This window comes from Solea solea, chromosome 19 (assembly GCF_958295425.1).
Source record: "Solea solea chromosome 19, fSolSol10.1, whole genome shotgun sequence".
In the NCBI taxonomy this organism is placed as follows: Eukaryota; Metazoa; Chordata; class Actinopteri; order Pleuronectiformes; family Soleidae; genus Solea; species Solea solea.
Genome location: NC_081152.1, coordinates 14,613,128 through 14,630,225, shown reverse-complemented (window position 1 = coordinate 14,630,225; position 17,098 = coordinate 14,613,128). Strand labels below are relative to the sequence as shown.

At 38.3% G+C, this 17,098-nt stretch overlaps 3 protein-coding genes across 3 annotated transcripts; all 3 read right to left on the bottom strand.

Moving 5' to 3' along the window:
- Positions 1–294: 294 nt before the first annotated feature.
- Positions 295–5,134, bottom strand: LOC131445835 (protein AMBP-like). The gene is made up of 10 exons (XM_058616526.1): positions 4,960–5,134; positions 4,649–4,791; positions 3,971–4,047; positions 3,732–3,848; positions 3,068–3,169; positions 2,629–2,678; positions 1,856–1,943; positions 1,595–1,762; positions 536–709; positions 295–449 (listed from the first exon to the last, which is right to left on the bottom strand). Exons 1-10 carry the CDS (start codon positions 5,077–5,079, stop codon positions 424–426), a joined length of 1,065 nt encoding a protein of 354 aa, XP_058472509.1. The 5' UTR covers positions 5,080–5,134; the 3' UTR covers positions 295–423.
- A 1,450-nt stretch (positions 5,135–6,584) lies between these two features.
- On the bottom strand, positions 6,585–9,738 carry LOC131445829 (protein AMBP-like). The gene is made up of 6 exons (XM_058616518.1): positions 8,398–9,738; positions 7,317–7,462; positions 7,161–7,237; positions 6,973–7,092; positions 6,779–6,883; positions 6,585–6,687 (listed from the first exon to the last, which is right to left on the bottom strand). The coding sequence occupies exons 1-6, from the start codon at positions 8,506–8,508 to the stop codon at positions 6,626–6,628; spliced, it is 621 nt and encodes a 206-aa protein (XP_058472501.1). The 5' UTR covers positions 8,509–9,738; the 3' UTR covers positions 6,585–6,625.
- Positions 9,739–10,237: 499 nt separating this feature from the next.
- Positions 10,238–13,726, bottom strand: ptgdsa (prostaglandin D2 synthase a). The gene is made up of 7 exons (XM_058616519.1): positions 13,512–13,726; positions 12,013–12,152; positions 11,808–11,884; positions 10,802–10,912; positions 10,619–10,720; positions 10,501–10,532; positions 10,238–10,421 (listed from the first exon to the last, which is right to left on the bottom strand). The coding sequence occupies exons 1-6, from the start codon at positions 13,605–13,607 to the stop codon at positions 10,501–10,503; spliced, it is 558 nt and encodes a 185-aa protein (XP_058472502.1). The 5' UTR covers positions 13,608–13,726; the 3' UTR covers positions 10,238–10,421.
- Between the last annotated feature and the right edge of the window lie 3,372 nt (positions 13,727–17,098).

Genomic DNA, 17,098 nt, shown 5'->3' with positions numbered 1-17,098 from the left:
AGCTCAGGCTGATGCTTAGACTAACTTTATCTTGTGGATGTAGATACATTTAATTCATTAATTAACATTACAATAACATTTTGGCTAAACAATCATTCAAATTTCTTAAATGAATATATTCTATAACTTATTTTTCAAACGGTCATCCAAATGAGTAGTATGTTATTCTTTTTTGTGGCATAATTTTATTAACCCTGGGTTAAAATGAAAAACTAAACCTCTGGATGTTCTGCTGTGTGAGTTTGTTGTAAACTAAAGTCTGTGAGCAAACAATAATAACAGCAGACAAACAGGTTCATGACTCGTTTTGTTTTTATTGTAGAACTTATTTGTGATCGACCTTCACATAAACTCTGTGAGCACTGAGACAACTTCAGGCCTTTGCTCGTGTGCCGTCTGTGACGCTGCTGCTTCCCTGCTCCCTCAGTTTGCCTTCAGGAGACCCTCCTCTGTAAAAGAGCACATGGTTAAGGTGGACGTCATTAGAAATCATTTCGTTTCCACTAGATATTTGTGTTTTGGTCCAGCGTCTCACCCTCTTTAACCACCCCGCAGTACTCCTCACACTCGGCCTTGCTGTAGAACTTGTTGCCGTTGGCCTGGCAGAAGCCCTGTTTGTACTGAAAGCACATACCAATGGTGGAGTTAAAGGCCCAGATGGTTGGCTGACCTGTGCAGGGTTGGGGCACCATGGGCAGACGGCACACAGCTGGAGAGACAAGAGCAGAGCAGTGGATTTGATGTCAGTGATATGAGTAAAAGCTCAATTAACTAACCATTTCTAGAACTTCTACAAACTTAATGAACAGAAATGGCTAAAAAACAGCAGTTACCAGTTTACCAGAGGTTCTGTTTATCAGTGTTAACTATAGGTTCATTGGAAGACTCACATATGTGCCGTGTCCTCTTTTAAGAGGCTCTATTCATGTTGAACCAGCATTTTCTTTTCGTCCAATCCAATCCAATACAAACCAATCCAATTTTATTTATAAAGCGCATTTAAAAACAACGGAGTTGCACCAAAGTGCTTTACAGTCTAAAATCTGTACGTACATCACACGCCCATAAAATAGACATAAAAACAGACAATGAAACAGCACAAACATGAGAACACCCACAACATTAAACAACACGAATAATGAAACGAAAATAAAAGAGATTATTTTACAGCACTAGCTCAGTGCGCAAACAAACAAACAAACAAATAAATAAATAAAACACACTCGATCTTTATTTTTATTAGCAGTGGCAGCAAAAATGTAGTAGTTGATTTCTAAAACATAATTCTGATGAATTATGTTATGCACCACTGTCCCATAGAGTTAGATACATGTCATGGGCTGACTAACTGGCTTGTAACTGGAGGGTCACCGGTGCAAATCCTGAGACATAGTTCCCCGGGTGCAGATTGAGTGCTGTCCAACGCTCCACTATTTCTACTTGGTGTGTGTGCACATAAAATAATTCTAAATATATGATTCAACTTTGGTTTAAGAAGGAAAATATAATTGCAAAACTTGCAGAATCTCAATACAAATGTTCCCAGCCCTGAAAAATAATCCCACATGCAGATTTTATGTTTTTGACTTCTCACCCTCAGTGCGACATCTCTGCAGACAGTCCCTCTCAGTTTCAAAGTTGTTCTGGTTTCCCACACACCCTCCATAGGTAAAGCCTTGACAGCTCATCGAGGAGGAGTTGTAGTAGTAGCGAGAGAAGATCCCAAAACATGGTCCTATGTCTGGTGCTGCTGCACAGGCCTCTGCAGTGGGTGGAGGATGAGGAGGATTGAGAAACAGGTCTCGAATCTGACTTTCGACATTTGAGTCAAAATATGAGTGAGTTCATTTCGTACCAGTGGAATTGAAAAAAGGCTCACTGTCATCACCGGAACCCTCCTCCTCTGCAGGAACCAAAGACGGCACCACCTGTCGCCTCACCCTCTGTGTGAACAAACATTCAGTCAGCGATGAAGCCTCCTGAATCTCAGTCCACTCTGTATTATCTATCTTATTATTAAAGGTCCAGTGTGTAACATTTAGGAGAAGTTTATGTTTGTGTAAGTGTTTAACTGCAGCCACTAAAGCAGGTGAGGACACATTTAAAAGGTACATTAAAACCAAAATAAAGGAACTAGAAATACAATTATTCTACCTCATACCTGTCCTCCGTACACCTCAAAGTGGGCATAACGGTGAACAGTATGAGCTGTAAGTATTTGAAATAAAAAAATAAATGCGTTTGTCATCTCAGGTGCGTCGCAAAGTGTGTGAAATCCAAAAGGTTGCACAATATTAGCATTTGTTTCTCTTTGAAATAAGGTAAACATGTGTCATATACGACCCACAAACATCTCACGGTGTCTTTAACTAGAAAGTTAGTTTGGTATGTGTCTCCTAAGAATAGACCTTTTATTTTATGTATGTAGTTTAGGCAGAAGCCTTTATTATTTTTTTTTTTTTTTACATAGGCCACCATTTTGTGCCGCACTCATTCATACACACTGGACCTTTAAAGAGCGACTTTTGTTATTTGTGATGACAGCATCTTATATCCTGTAACTGCTTCTTCCCTTTTGAAGCTTTTCATTTTTTAAATGTGTTTTAAAAAGTGAGTTGACTTTATTACCGGAGGCTCTGGCTGAGTTTCTTCCACCACCTCTCCGGGAACACAATCACCTGCGCAGAGATTCAATAAAACAGTTTCTACAAACTCGTACAGGTAGATTATAGAATTCAAACAAGCTCTTATCTTCCACAAAACTTGGTTTGTGTTGTACAATATTTGACAAAACTATTCTTTTAGTGGCCAAAAACAAACAAAACGCTAAACCTGTTATTGCTAACGCTAAACTTGCTATTGCTAATGCTAAACTTGCTATTGCTAATGCTAAACGTGTTACTTTCCCATTGTCCTTTGACCTCACCTGTGCTGTCCTACAACCTGACAGAACCACAGGTCAAGGAGGGAGATTTATGTTTCAAAATAAAGAGTAATACACTCTTCATTATATAAAGAGTAACGGACATGTTGGTCTTTTAAAATGAACGTTTCTTGTGTGTTGCACCTTTGTTTTGATGGACGATAATGTCATTGTCACTCATCCCCTGATCTTTGGCCAGAGTCTTGAAGTCGTCCATCACAGTGTCCCTCACGTCCATCGTTCGACCTGAAGTCATTTAAACGAAACAGAGACATTTTAAAAAGGCTTTGACGATGGTAGATCTTCTTAAATTCCCCAGTAAAGGACTAGTGTGTAAGCTTCAGTGGCATCTTTTGCCTCACTCTCCACATTCAAGTTTATTAAAATAAATGAAAATCATGGTGACGTCTGTGTAAAAAAAAAAGAAGAAGAACCACCTCCTAATTATTAGTTAAAGAAATACAAATCTAATAGAGCTACAGTAATTAATGTAGGTGTTAAAAGTGGCCCAAGAAGTTTCCAGAAAAGTACTAAAAAGCACTGCAGAAATTAGAACTTTATTTCACACTTTTCATTGAGATTTGATGCTATATATAGGGCCACATAGAAAAATAAATGAATACAAATTATAAACAGAGGTGTGAATGTATTCAATTCAACTAAAAATCAAAAAACTTGTTGAAATGACTGATTACAATGTGTAATCAAATTATTATTATTATTAGGGTTATTGTTGTCAATAATACTGATTATACTGACGTTAAATCAGAGCCTGTGTGTGTGTGTGTGTGTGTGTGTGTCCACTGACTGTAAAGCTTGATTGCGTCGCTCTTTTCCCCCGCTGTGTTGCGTCTCTTCATGATCATTATAGCATACTCATGGTAGTTTGTGTGAACCACGTAGGAGTCAATGTCCGCACTGCACGCTGCAGGGAGAGGAGACGCACAGAGGGACAGAGGGACAAAGGGACAAGAGACAGCGGGAGTGTGTCATAATACTATCAAAGCGTCAGAGCAAAGAGACGGAGAGACAGAGAGAGAGACTTACTTCCACAGTAGAAGAAGAACCGTCCAGGTGGGTCTGTTATTTGGTATTCTGCTCTCATCTCCCTACATGTCCCATGCCTACACACACACACACATAACATTCATAGAGAGGACATTCATTGACCTAATGCATTCTCTAACCCTACCCTAACCATAACTATCACAACTAAGTGCCTAACCATAACCTAAACCTAATTCTAACCCTGAAACCAGGTCTTAACCCTGACAACGCCATGTTTAGGGGTGTCAGAATGTGAGGACCAGACAGAATGTCCTCACTTCCTTAGGTGTTTTAAATAAGTGTGTTGGTCCTCACAAAGTTACCCACACAAGAACACAGACAGACACACACACACACAAGGCAAGTCTATCTGAACAGCACTATTCATACACAGGGCAACTCAAAGGAATACTTTACAAAAGAATATAAATACATTGAGAAAATCACGGAATAAAAGCAAGACATTAAAATCAACATTGAAATTAAAATAGACATTAAAATAAGAGATAAGACACACACACAAAGCCCTTTAAAGTTATGAGGCCCAGACAAAATGTCCCCACAAAGATAGGTTTTGAAGTTTTTTGGACCTCATAAACACAGGAACACAAGTACACATGATAAACATGTCAGTGATCACATGGTAACTGACAGACTTCTGGTGTGTGTGTTACTGACCTGAGGACAGTTTTGGTCATGTTGAGCATGTCATTCGCGTCTCCTTGCTCCAGCACCACCTTACCGATGGTCGATTTCCCCCTAATCTTCTGCATGTGAGGGCATGCAGTCGCCACGGCAACATCATACCATGTTCCCAAAAACTGTGAGGAAGCAAAATAAATATTTTACTATTTACAACAAATACGATAAAAAACACATTTTCAAAGCAATAAAGTGATAATAAATGATAAGTGTATAAGTAAGTATGGCATTTAAAACATTTTATTGATAATATAAAGAATAATACACTAGAGAATTCAGACACTCACCAGGGTCAGGTTAAAGTTCTCCTGTGTGGTGAACAGAGGTTCTGAAGGGAGCGCGAGTCCCGTTGCGGTCCAGGTCCATCCCAGGACCAGCAGTGGAACCAGAACCACTGCTCTCTGCATCCTGACAGTCTGTTAGCCCAATATTCTCTGAGACAATTGAAGTTTGACACTGGTGAATCCCAGGAAAGGACGACACAGGACATTGACCCGTCTCATGTGTGCTGTGGCCTCTCTGCGTGTACACACTCCCACAGCCAAGTAAAAAAACAAACAAACACAAAAGAGAACAAAGTTCTTCCTCTTCTTCTTCTCTCTCTGCTGTGAAGCAGCTGACTCCTTAAACATTTGCCAGAGGTTTGACAACATCACCACATCAATACAGAACACGTCTCAACCTAAATGAGCCACAACCATCTTTTTCCATTCTCTTTAAACGTCATGTATGCTAATATTCAATTCAATTTTATTTGTATAGCGCCAAATCACAACATTATCTGGAGGCTCTGTACACTGTAAGACAGAAACCATAACAATATAATAGAGAGAAGAGAAACACAACAAGTCACACAATGAGAGAAACAAAACCAGACAGAACCAGACTCAAAGATCTGCCTCGACAGGTTGGGGTGAAAGGAAAAATGGGGGACAGAGGAGAGGAAGGTACAGTAGAGACAGAAAAGAGATCTATAACAATTATGTGGATGTTAATGATGTTGAAATAAATAAATCCCACACAACGATGAGAAATAAATGTGAATTAATGAATTAGCTGTAATTGCAAATGGATTCATACATTTTCATGTTCAGTGTAATTCAAATTCCATGTCCTGATGTCCGTTGTAGAGGCTTTTTTTTTTATATATATTTCTTATTAAAATAATATGAAAATAATGTAAAATCTGTCAAAAAAAAAAGCACTCTCTGGACACTCAAGAATTCTGGTAGACTGAGTGTCAATGTGTAGATCATGTTTATGTGAAGGTAACACGGCAAAAGTCTTCAAATTTCAGTCTTCCAAAAAGTTAGGAGGTCAAATTCTACAAGTACCCAGTGAGTCGTAGATTTTGTATCATGAATATTGTTTTGAATGAATGAACAAATTAATTCCTGTTTATTCCAAACATCAGAACAAAAACACATACCGTAAAACAACAATTCAACAAAAGGAGTGGGAGGAAGCACATGCTATTCCTGTTGTCTTCTTTTTCAACATAAATCAGGTCTCAAGGGTTTTCTCACAAAATAAAACTAGACCCTACTGATATAATAATAGCTAATAACTAATATTACCATATACACTCAAAAAGTCCCCCTTCCTCTTCTCTATATATTGAAAATATAGTATTTTTAAGCTTTTTTCTTAAACTGTATAACGGTTCTGCTTCCTTTAATTTCATTATTCATAAAGTCGCTCCACAAAATGTTCTTCAAATTAGTACAAACACAGCCTTTCGTTAAATTTGATTTTCCTCTTGAGTTATAAAACTTTATTATTTAAAAATTGTTTCTATTTTGTGACCTCGTCCTCTTCCTAGGTCAAATATTAGCACAGTCCACAGTTGGCACAGATTGTCTGATTGTGACATTTAAATGATAGATAAAAAAAACCCACACACGCCCACAGCTGGTGACTTTTTGTTTTTATTGCAGACACAGGTGTGTGGAATCATGACGCCATTTTGCTTTCAGGGACCTGAGACTGAGAAGTTGAAGCAGGAGGACATTCACCTGTGCAGAAAGCACCACGAAGAGATAAAATGTATGCTTTTTCTTTTACAGTCAACATTTCATTTATTGACACAACAACATAGACAAGTACCTTTTATGTGATTCACGACGACAGCGTCGTCACCCATTCCATGTTGCCTCACCAGCGCGTTGAAGTCGTCCAGCACCGACGGCCGGCTCACGTCCACGGTTCGACCTGAGGAAGACGTGAGAAGAAAATCAACGTGCACGCACGCACGCAAACAAACAAACAAACAAACGACAAATCATTAGGTTCTCACTCACTATAAAGCTTGACTATGCGAGTTACATTTCCCGACGGTTTTTCTGTGCTCAGCTGGAACAACAGCGCATACTCGTCATAGTCGGTTTCCACCACGTAGGAATCGACGTCTGCTTCGAATCCTGCAGGAGAGACAGTGTTTGCAACGTATCTGCTGTGAAACCCGTGGACAAAATAGTGAGAAACTTACTGGCAACATGGTGGAAGAATCGTCCAGGAGTGTCCGTCAAAGCATAATCCACAGACGACGTCTTACAGGAGCCATCCCTGTACAAACACACGCAAAAAAACACTGGGTTTGACACGTTTTAAATGTGTCGCATGGGTGTGTGGATGCGAGTCTCACCTGAAAGTGGTTGACATCAGTGTAAAGTTGCTCCCCGAGGCAACATGTTGCATCTGTAGTGCAAGAATAACGGGGTTTGCCCTCTTACGCTGAAGGTAGTAAGGACAGGTGGAGGCCACCGTCAACTCAAACCACTTCCCCATGAACTGCAGCCGACACAGACACATTTAATTTACATCACCCTCACAAATGGAGAGAAGAAGTAAGTACAATATTATGGCAGTAACATTGTTATTTAACAAGTAACAATTGAAAATGAGTATACTGGGCATAAAGGAGGATGGATTTCAACGTGATAATATGTGAATAATCACATTTTTATTATCTGGATATTAAATAATATGGTATTCTCCTTATTACCACATTATTAGGATTGAAAATTGTATTAGAAACCGTAATATTTCTTCTGTATAACACATTATTGCCATACTCTCACAATGTTGTAGACTCCATTACAACAATGACAACAAACTGCTTATATATCCTGTGTAGATTTCAAAGAGTTAAGTTATAGTTGAACTGAATTTCAACGACCAGTGGAATAGAACCTTTATTATAGCAGGTGACGTCCTGCATGGCCAAGAGGCAGATACAAGAAAGTAACACCATAAAAGAAAAACTATTTTAACATCATATCATATCTGAAGACAATCATGTGTACAATAAGTACAGAGACGCATATCAAAATGTGAACGACTTAAAGCGAGTGCAACGTTGATGACAATGGTGATGGCAACAATGATGAATAAAAAAGTATCTTAGACGTAAAAACAATGATTTAAGAAGATGTTACACCAGGCCGTGTGCACATGTGAACAGTCGCACCTGTGCTTTTCCTGTTCAAACATGTAAAATGGCTGCCGTGCAAACACAGCGTAGCGTGGTCGTGGTGTCCTCAGGTTCTTTGTGGCACAACATACCATAATAACACTATTTTAATGCAGCCATATTTCGACATGTGCGTCTCATATTGACTCCATTTTGTGACAGACAGAGAAAGAAAACAGTGGTTATTGGCAAGGAAAGAATGTGTCAACAGAAATTGTAATTAAAAATAAATAAATATATAATTCTCACTCACCCGGTCCAGATCAAAGTCCTCCTGTATGAGGCTAAGAGTTTCCAGGGCCACATGATGGATCCAGACTGACCCCAGGATCAACAGAGGAACCAGACTCACGACTTTCTGCATCCTGTCTCTGTCACTTTGCCAACCTGTCTCACCTCCACCACAGCTGCACACGCTACAACTCAGTTACATACAAGCTCCATATTGACGGGGAGTTAAAAGAAAAAGAAAATAAACAGATAAACACAAAAAAAAAAAATCCACACACACACACAAAGCTAAAAGAGCAAAGTTCTGACCCTATCTTTGTGTCTCTCGATGGTGTGTGTTTATTTATCCAACTAATCAGCAGAGAATCACTGGACTTCAGAATGTGCAGCTAAAACAAACAGCCAGTCAATACGTGGCACAACTTAACTGCAGGTTATTTGTGGGAGGAAAAGGCTGCGAGCGCTTGCCGTTTAGATGCCTCCACATTTTCATTTTTCTGTAACAGAGGAATCAAGCAACAGTGTGTGGAGAAAAAACACATTTTAACATGTTCTAAATAAATCTAAATAGTCTAAATAGTGTTGAGCTTAAGTGTTTTGGTTTTATTTTGGAGTTGAAGCTGTTCGAAGTTTAATAAAAAAAACCTCATTAAAGTGGTTTACTTGTTGAATTAATTAAAGCATCACTTTGTAGTGCTTCACTTTGAATAATAAAGTGCAAATTAATACAAAGCCGCTTTCGTGACTTTTCTTCCCTCTAAAAAGGTAAAAAATAATAATTAGAGCGACACTGATTTGGTGTAAATAACCCAACTATAATTAAAATCAAATTCAGCTTAGGGCCCCATAAAGACTTTGGGCCTGTAGTGCATCACAGAGCTGAGGCATGCAGTGAAGTCTGCCCCCTGCTGTTCATAACAGAGTAAGACCCTGATTTTCACACAAACACACAACAGCACCATTTAGTTTTTGTTACCTTCACTCGAACCTGTATCAAACAAAAGCACATTAAAGTATGCACGCATTCATGTGTATACTTGCATTATTTAACAATTTCAGCAGTTTAAATATAGTATTCAGAACGTCAATGTATAAACCCTCAAGTAAAAGCTTTTGAATCATTTATCGTTTTATTATTTTAGGCAGTAGCGCTAGGACACACTTAAATGACATAAAACATTACATAGCCCCTTACCCTAACCCTAACCATCACAACTTAATGTCTAACACTAACCCTTAAACCATGTCTTAAGCCATTTTTTAAGTGGTGACAAAATAAGAAGACTCGTTCCCAAAATGTCCTCACTCCCTATGTTTTACACATCTTTTGGTCCTAATCAGATATGCCCACACATGAACACACACATTTGGACCAAACCAGTAATTCTTTTTTTTTTTTTTTTTACAATTGTAATAACGAGACAAAATTATGAAATGTACTGTGTTACATTCAACTTTAAATCACGCACACACACACACAAGCTCGTTTGGTGTTTTAATTACAGTTGTTCGCATTATTATTGACTTAAGTTTTTTTTTATTATTTAGCATCATAAATATGTTTTTATTTTTATTATTGTGAAGGATACAACATTCTATATCAAAACGAGCACTTTTACTTTGAAAATCTGCAAATCATCACAATGAATATCTTTATCGCGATATCATGATGGGATATTGTGATACAACGTTTTATCTCTAGACCAGAATAGACGCTCATTGGCCCCCAGGTCAAAATGGTGGCCCCTAAATTTAACCAGTTCACCAGAAATGTTCTTTTTCATTCATTCATTCATTTATATATTTATTGTTAACACAGCGGAACGATGCAAATAAAAAAAAAACCACACACACACACAAAAGAACATCAGTAAATGTTGCTGCATTTGCTATATATTATGTTTTTAAACAAAATATTCATCTTCAGAACGAAATTCCTTTGCAGTTACTTCAGAAAATAATGTAGTAGTAGTAGTAGTAGAAGAAGAAGAAGAAGTGGACTGGATGAAATAGAGAGACAGCCACTCATTGTCATCTCAGGAACGTCTGTGAAGGAAGAAGAGCAACATATTTACACTGAAGAAGACTCATCACACACTCATGAACCTGCAGCTTAAAGACTCACCTAACGTCCAGATCCAGAGGGTGGACAGTTTACTGTGAGACAGAAAAACAACACATTGTCAAGGACACAGTCTCTTATCTCGACGTCTACACTGTAAATGTACAGGATGTCATTTCACCTGCTGGAGGCGGAGTCAGGATAGATTCCCGGGAGAAACCCTGAGACAAGGCCAAGGCTCTAAACCGGTTTAATATATCGATCCTGAGTCTTGTAGAGCGACCTGCAGATAAACACAGAGACACATGTGGACAGACGGACAGAACAGCTGCAGAGTGTGTTTGCGCGTGTGTGTGTGTCTTACCGTAAAGTGCCACCTGTGTGTACTCTCTGTTGAAAACCTTGTGTTTGAGAACCAAAGCGTATTCACTGTAGTTTGTGTCCACCACGGTGATGTCCTTCACCATGTTATGGCCTGAGGGAGAGAATAACAAATAAAAGACAGTACAATGCATTTATAATACAATTATACCAGACAGAACACACAAAAAGAAAAAGAAAACTAATCAAATAACTTTGATGAAATATTTACAATATACTATATTTATAGTATGTGTTAAGCAAAAATGAACAAAACAAACATGAAAAACAAAAAAAGTTAATGTATGTGTATATATATATATATATATATATATATATACATATATATATATATATATATTATAGATATTGTAGTTGATCTTGTAAACACAACTAATATGTTGACATTACAGAAAAGTATGAATTATTTTTTTTTTACATTAAGAAGGAAAAATAACACAACAACAATGATAAAATGTATGGAATTGCGTCAAAAAGAGTCAAAGAACATCAGTATTATTGTCACTCAAGACAAAGCTCATACACTATATTTGTACTTTACTTTTTTAAGGTAAGGTAAAATAAGATTATGTCATTTATTCCACATTTACATTGTCCCAGCAGCGGAGACAAAAGTAAAGATAAAAGATAATAAATAATTAACATGCATTTCCAAGAAAGATATTAACAATGTGACTATAAAGAGTTAAAATAGAATGTACATTATAGACAGTTTCCAGAATATAGACAGTATGGGCTTTTACAGAAATATTGAACATGGGATATTATATATGTATATTGCACATGGAAAATTATAGTTTTTTTGTGAAAAAAGCATAAATAACACATGAACATAAAAATATGGAGTCACATGACATACCAGAATTCTGAATTTTGTTGCAGGCAAACACTTGGATACTCAAATACTGACACATGAAAAGTCATTACTTTACTAATGCCATTTCTTCTAAAGTTTCTCTCTCTCTCTCTCTGTCAAAAGTGAGACTTACGTGTGCTGAAGTAGGTGAACTGTCCAGGGACGCTGGTCTTCTCATACTGGTACGTCTTAGCCACACAGCTTAGTGGTCTGAAGAGGAAAGAATTAAAAACAACAACAACAACAACAACAACACAGTGTGTCTTTATCTCCTCTGAACCATTCGTCTTTCCCTCCTGTACACCTAAACACACACACACACACACACACACACTCACGTGGCGTCCCACATGGTGAGGGTAAAGCTGCCGTTTGGCAGCAGTGAGATGGAGCCCATGGAGACCCTCACTTTGTCTCTGTAGGGGACAAAACCTGGAGAATCGTAGGCCAGACCCACACGGTACCATCTGCCTGCAAACTGGACACACACAGACACAGTGTTTTAATCAGTAACTGATCATTTACAGTATATACATGTGTTTTTGCCATGTAATAAAACTTTTTAACAACTTATTCTGCAAAGTAACATTAAACAAAAGTTTTTTCAGGAATTTCAGGTTGATTTACTCGTTGGTTCTCAGCCTCAAACCTACTGAAGATGTAAATTAAAAAAAAACAAAAACATATCTCAGTGTCATGTATATATATAGTTTCACAACAACTCTATATATTTTTTTTAGAACATGGTTGCTCAGCAGCCATTTATAGTGCGCGGGGACTATTTCCAGCAGTGTTAAGTGGATATTTAAGGAAGGGGGGGTGTCTGATGCTTAGTGTGGGCTGCACTCAAAATAAATAACAGTCTGCATGTTTATCGGGATGAAGGAACATGTCAGCCAGCGCAATGATGTGGCTTAGTGGTGGTGATTATGGTATATATATATATATATATATATATATACATATAGGAAATGACACGTCAATATTCATTTTAATACGAAAAACAAGAAGTTAAGTATCTGGAGCATCTTGTTCTTTCATATTAAAAATACTTTTTTTAATTTTAATACTTTTGCCTATGAAAAAATAAATAATGCAAAAATAACATAATCAAAATGTAGTTTATGTGTACTTTAAAACACTAGAGCTGTGTAAGTACCACTTTGTTTGCCTAGGCATTTCCTCACATGTGTAAATAAGACTGTAAATACTTTCTAAAACACACTGGATAGAAATGAGTGAGCTGCTCTATGTGAGGAATAAACAGCGTGTATCTGCCCGCTGCACGTAGATAAAGAGTAGATGTGGGACTTGGCAGGTGCAGACAAAAACAACAACAATAAAACCCCAAGACAGGGCAAAAACTTAAGCTTGAGTCATATTATGAGTTCATTCAGACCATGTTGCCGGGTAAATGATTTAGAAACACCATCAACATTGTTGCTGCTCAAATCTGCTGCAGGAAACAAGTAAAGATGTTCCCGTTCTCATGGATTCACATATTCATGAGTATTTTGTCTCATGGCCTTGAATCCATGATTGTTTGTTTTGTGTCACCAGCTGAACAGTCGCTCTCAAACACACTCACAAACTTTGTGTTTTTACATCTCAGTGAGGACACTCGTAGACATAATGCATCCCCTAACCTTAACCATCACAACTAAGAGCCTAATCCTAACCCTAAAACCAGGTCTTAACACTGAAAAAAGCACCTCAAAGTTGACAAAATGTCCCCCACAAAGATAGGTTTGCTTTTTGGACCTCACAAAGATATAAATACACACCTCACAGTAAGTCAAACTCTGAGTGAATGTGTGTGTCAGTGAGTGCATCTTACCCTCTGCGAGTTGAAATCTCTCTGGGGCTTCACATCGGCCCGCACCATCATCATCACGCACATCACCATGACAACAGCGACCACCGCGGTCCTCATGGCTGCAGGGGGGGAACAAATGAAGGGTCGTGATGCGCCGCGCTGTGAAAGGTTGAGCGAGGGTATGTGACCTGAGCCTGAAGTGAACTGTAGTTAGCAGTTAACAGACGACAGGTACAGAGTGGCAAGACATGAGGCAATGTTTGTCTTTTGCCCTGATCCACCCACCTGGTCGTCGGCCAATCAGCAGCATCTGTGAACAGTGGCCAAGTGTTGAAGATGTGTGGTTTTTCAAAGAAGCCAGACTTAGACTTCTTCGCTTCCCCAAAAAAAACAGTACAGGAATATGTCATGCGTGTGGTCTATGAGCATCAGCTGAGGCTCGTTCGGTTTCCCTGGTTTTCACAACATACAGTAAAACTACAGAGTTTAGATGTGATAGATCTGAAACTGTGTGTTCATGCTCTTCTTTAGGACAAAAAATTATTTAAGACATTCAAAATTTGACTCCAGAAGTGGCACTAACGTGTATTTAAAGCTGCAGCGTGTAACATTTGTTGTCATCGATGTTATTATTCTGTCTTTGTGAACACAAATGACATTATATTAGTTATATGCTGCGTCCTACAGCCTTTGACAAGCAAGACTATCAGACCCGACTTAAGCCTGTCCCACACAAGATGATAATTGGCCAGATTTCAGTACCGATCCGGCCCTTCCGACAATCGTGGGTGCTTCCGATTTTAGGCTGTTTTGGCCAAATTAACAGGGATTAACAGATGAACATCTGGTTGGACCAGATGGAATCTGGTCCTGCGTCTTGACTGGTCTTGACTGGATCGTCTAGTCTGTGCTTTCCTCAGGATTAAAACATTGAAAATCTGTGAGAGAGTTTGTTGTGTTTTGTGGTCTCCCACGCTTTGAGAATCAAGTCACAATTGAAAATCCTCTCGTGTGGCTGGGACAGGCGTTTGTGGTTACACCAGCAATGCAGCGCCGGAGGCAGACAAATCTGCTGAAAGAACAGGGTTTTACTTTGAGCAGTAGAATTCTCTCTCTCTCCAAAGATTTTATCTTTGTGTTTTAAATCATTTGCCAACCCAGTCTACTTTAACAGTGCAGTGCTGCCTCTGTGAGTTTTCACCAAGTAGCGATTTGGCACGACATAAACGAGAAACCAGTCACGGTACGAGCTGCTAATCTCATGTTCTATTGAAGGACACCCAAAACTAGTGATCAAGACCATTAACCTCTCGGGGAAAAGGTTTACAGATGTTGTAAATCATGTGAGAAATAGGCTCATTTCATCCCTCCATTCAAAGTTGAGTTGAGTGGTCTATGGTATGGACATAATACAAATGACTTCCTGTGTGCAGCGCAGAGATGTCACCAGGTGACATGACATTTAAACACCACTGTACTTAGAATGCAGAAGTTATTATTCAATATTACTAAGGCATAATACATAAGTGCTAGGTACTTATATTTAAGTATGTAAGTATTTTAAACAATGGGAACTTTCAATCTGCCTGTTTTCTGTAAAAGAAAATCTGTACAGCGCTTTCAAACGTCCATGAGTGAGTTTGAAACCAAACATCATTTTTTAAAAACCCTGTTACATCATGTGTTTTTAAAGAGTCACGAGAACATCCCATTGTCTTGTTTTTTCTGTGGAAGTGATTTTGACATGAGGGGAAAACCATGACCTCTTCCAGAGAAGAAAAAAAAAATGCTGGTCATGATTACAACTCCAGTTCTGACAAACATTACTCACAACCTCTTTCTTAGCTTCTAAGGTTCCACTCTCTCACACGGCAAGAAGCTATACTTTAGTTTTCACTTCATTTTCCCAGCAAGGACAAAAAAAAAAAAGTGACGTTCCTTCTGTTGGTTAAAAGACACAATAAAATAATGGGAGTTTAATATCAGATGCGTTGTTCTGAGGCTTCCTGGACATCAGTTTGACTGTGTCAATATTAAAAAAGAGGCCAACAGTGAGGAGAGTCAACGAACATACAGAGCATACGATCAATGTTTAAAGTGGGTTTGAAAGGGAGACGAGTTTATGGGACACAAGATCTCGCCACTGAACTTTCAGAAGAGTTTCTTCTAAAAGCTTAGCTTAAAACAAATAAAATGTTCCTAAAAACAAACAAGCATCTCTTTTTCTTAAACTTCCAGCTGTTAAAATATGTACCAATAAGTTATTTTTTTTTTACTATTTTCTGTGCGATTTAGAAGAATTTCACAAAGTTAAGGAAGACCATTAATATCTTATGAATCAAACAGCAGAGTATAATTTGATCTATCATTTTCGAAGACTTTGACACAAGTATTTACCTAGAAATTCTCTCACAGAAAGTCGAATATAACCTGAAGTGAACCAAACCAAAGATTTGCTGCGATGATTCATCAACAGCCTTTTAGGTTAAATGGGCCGTGTTGTTCACCGACTGTCAGGAGGAAAAAAAACACAAAAAAACCTATATGGAATAATGAAATAAGCAAAGTGTAACAACAATCAGAACCGCAGTGAACAATTGAAACAGTTTTTTTTTTATTAATAATGATGAAATAATTTTCCATTTGCAGCACTGATTTGATCTCATTTTTCTTGAAATGCATGATGTATACAGCTAGCCTTCTGTGGACAAGAGGAACATCAGTGTGTGTGAGTGTGTGTGTCTTTGCACACATACACACAACACTTAGCAAACCTCACAGACCTCCACTACACACACACACACGCGCATACACACACAGGCAGACTTGCTTTCTTGTATAGACCTTTTAGACATTTCCGAGGACTTTGACAGCGAGCGAAAGAGGAAAAAGCAGGTTGAATAATGTTGATCGGCGTGAGACATGAGAGACAAACACACACACAATGTGCAATAATCCTTTCTTATATTATTACAAACTTCACTCTGCCCTTAGGAGTAATTTTATTCTTGATTACAAGTCGTTTTTGTTTTGCGTTTTTAAAATTCAGGGACTTGCTCGTTCACCTTGGAGCACAACTACTCATCAAACGACACCATCTTGTGATTTCTAGGGGCCTGGTATCTGTCTGATAGCAATGTAAATAAAGTAAACGTACAGATTACCTGGTAAATTATAATTTGGTTGACAGGCATTTATAGCAAAAAATGTTAAAGATGAGAATTTAACGATTATAATAACATTATTCTTTGTTGTAATTAGGAAAACAATCCACATGTTCAAAATAAATCACGTGAGATCTCAGTGAAACACAAACACTTCTAGTCACAGTTGTATATAATTCTTCCACTAACAATCCAAAGACTGCAAGAGACACTAAGTACACTTGACTTGAACTTTCTCTAGCCCGAGACAGTTTTGGTGAAGGTACAGCGCCCCCCTCTGGTCAAAACTGGTGAGTCAAACGCTCTACTCTCCCACAGACCCTTCACTCCCTGTAGGCCTTCAGCTGCTTCACACACACTTTACTGACCTACAGTGTCCAGGTCTGGTCAACATTTACAACCAATTTAATCCACAAAATGTATAATTACCGGCTATTTTGCTTG

Bases quoted from the DNA above. Each gene is read 5' to 3' on its own strand.
- LOC131445829 (XM_058616518.1), bottom strand. From the start codon at position 8,508: ATGCAGAAAGTCGTGAGTCTGGTTCCTCTGTTGATCCTGGGGTCAGTC. The intron at 7,093-7,160 runs GTAAGTTTCTCA...TCTCTCCTGCAG, and splicing joins ATTCTTCCACCATGTTGCCA to GATTCGAAGCAGACGTCGAT. The intron at 6,884-6,972 runs GTGAGTGAGAAC...CGTCTTCCTCAG, and splicing joins TCGCATAGTCAAGCTTTATA to GTCGAACCGTGGACGTGAGC.
- ptgdsa (XM_058616519.1), bottom strand. From the start codon at position 13,607: ATGAGGACCGCGGTGGTCGCTGTTGTCATGGTGATGTGCGTGATGATG. The intron at 10,913-11,807 runs GTAAGTCTCACT...TCTCTCCCTCAG, and splicing joins GTTCACCTACTTCAGCACAC to GCCATAACATGGTGAAGGAC. The intron at 10,533-10,618 runs GTGAAATGACAT...TCTGTCTCACAG, and splicing joins CCTGACTCCGCCTCCAGCAG to TAAACTGTCCACCCTCTGGA.
- LOC131445835 (XM_058616526.1), bottom strand. From the start codon at position 5,079: ATGCAGAGAGCAGTGGTTCTGGTTCCACTGCTGGTCCTGGGATGGACC. The intron at 4,048-4,648 runs GTCAGTAACACA...GTGTGTGTGTAG, and splicing joins ATGACCAAAACTGTCCTCAG to GCATGGGACATGTAGGGAGA. The intron at 710-1,594 runs GTGAGAAGTCAA...TTGTCTCTCCAG, and splicing joins GCAGAGATGTCGCACTGAGG to CTGTGTGCCGTCTGCCCATG.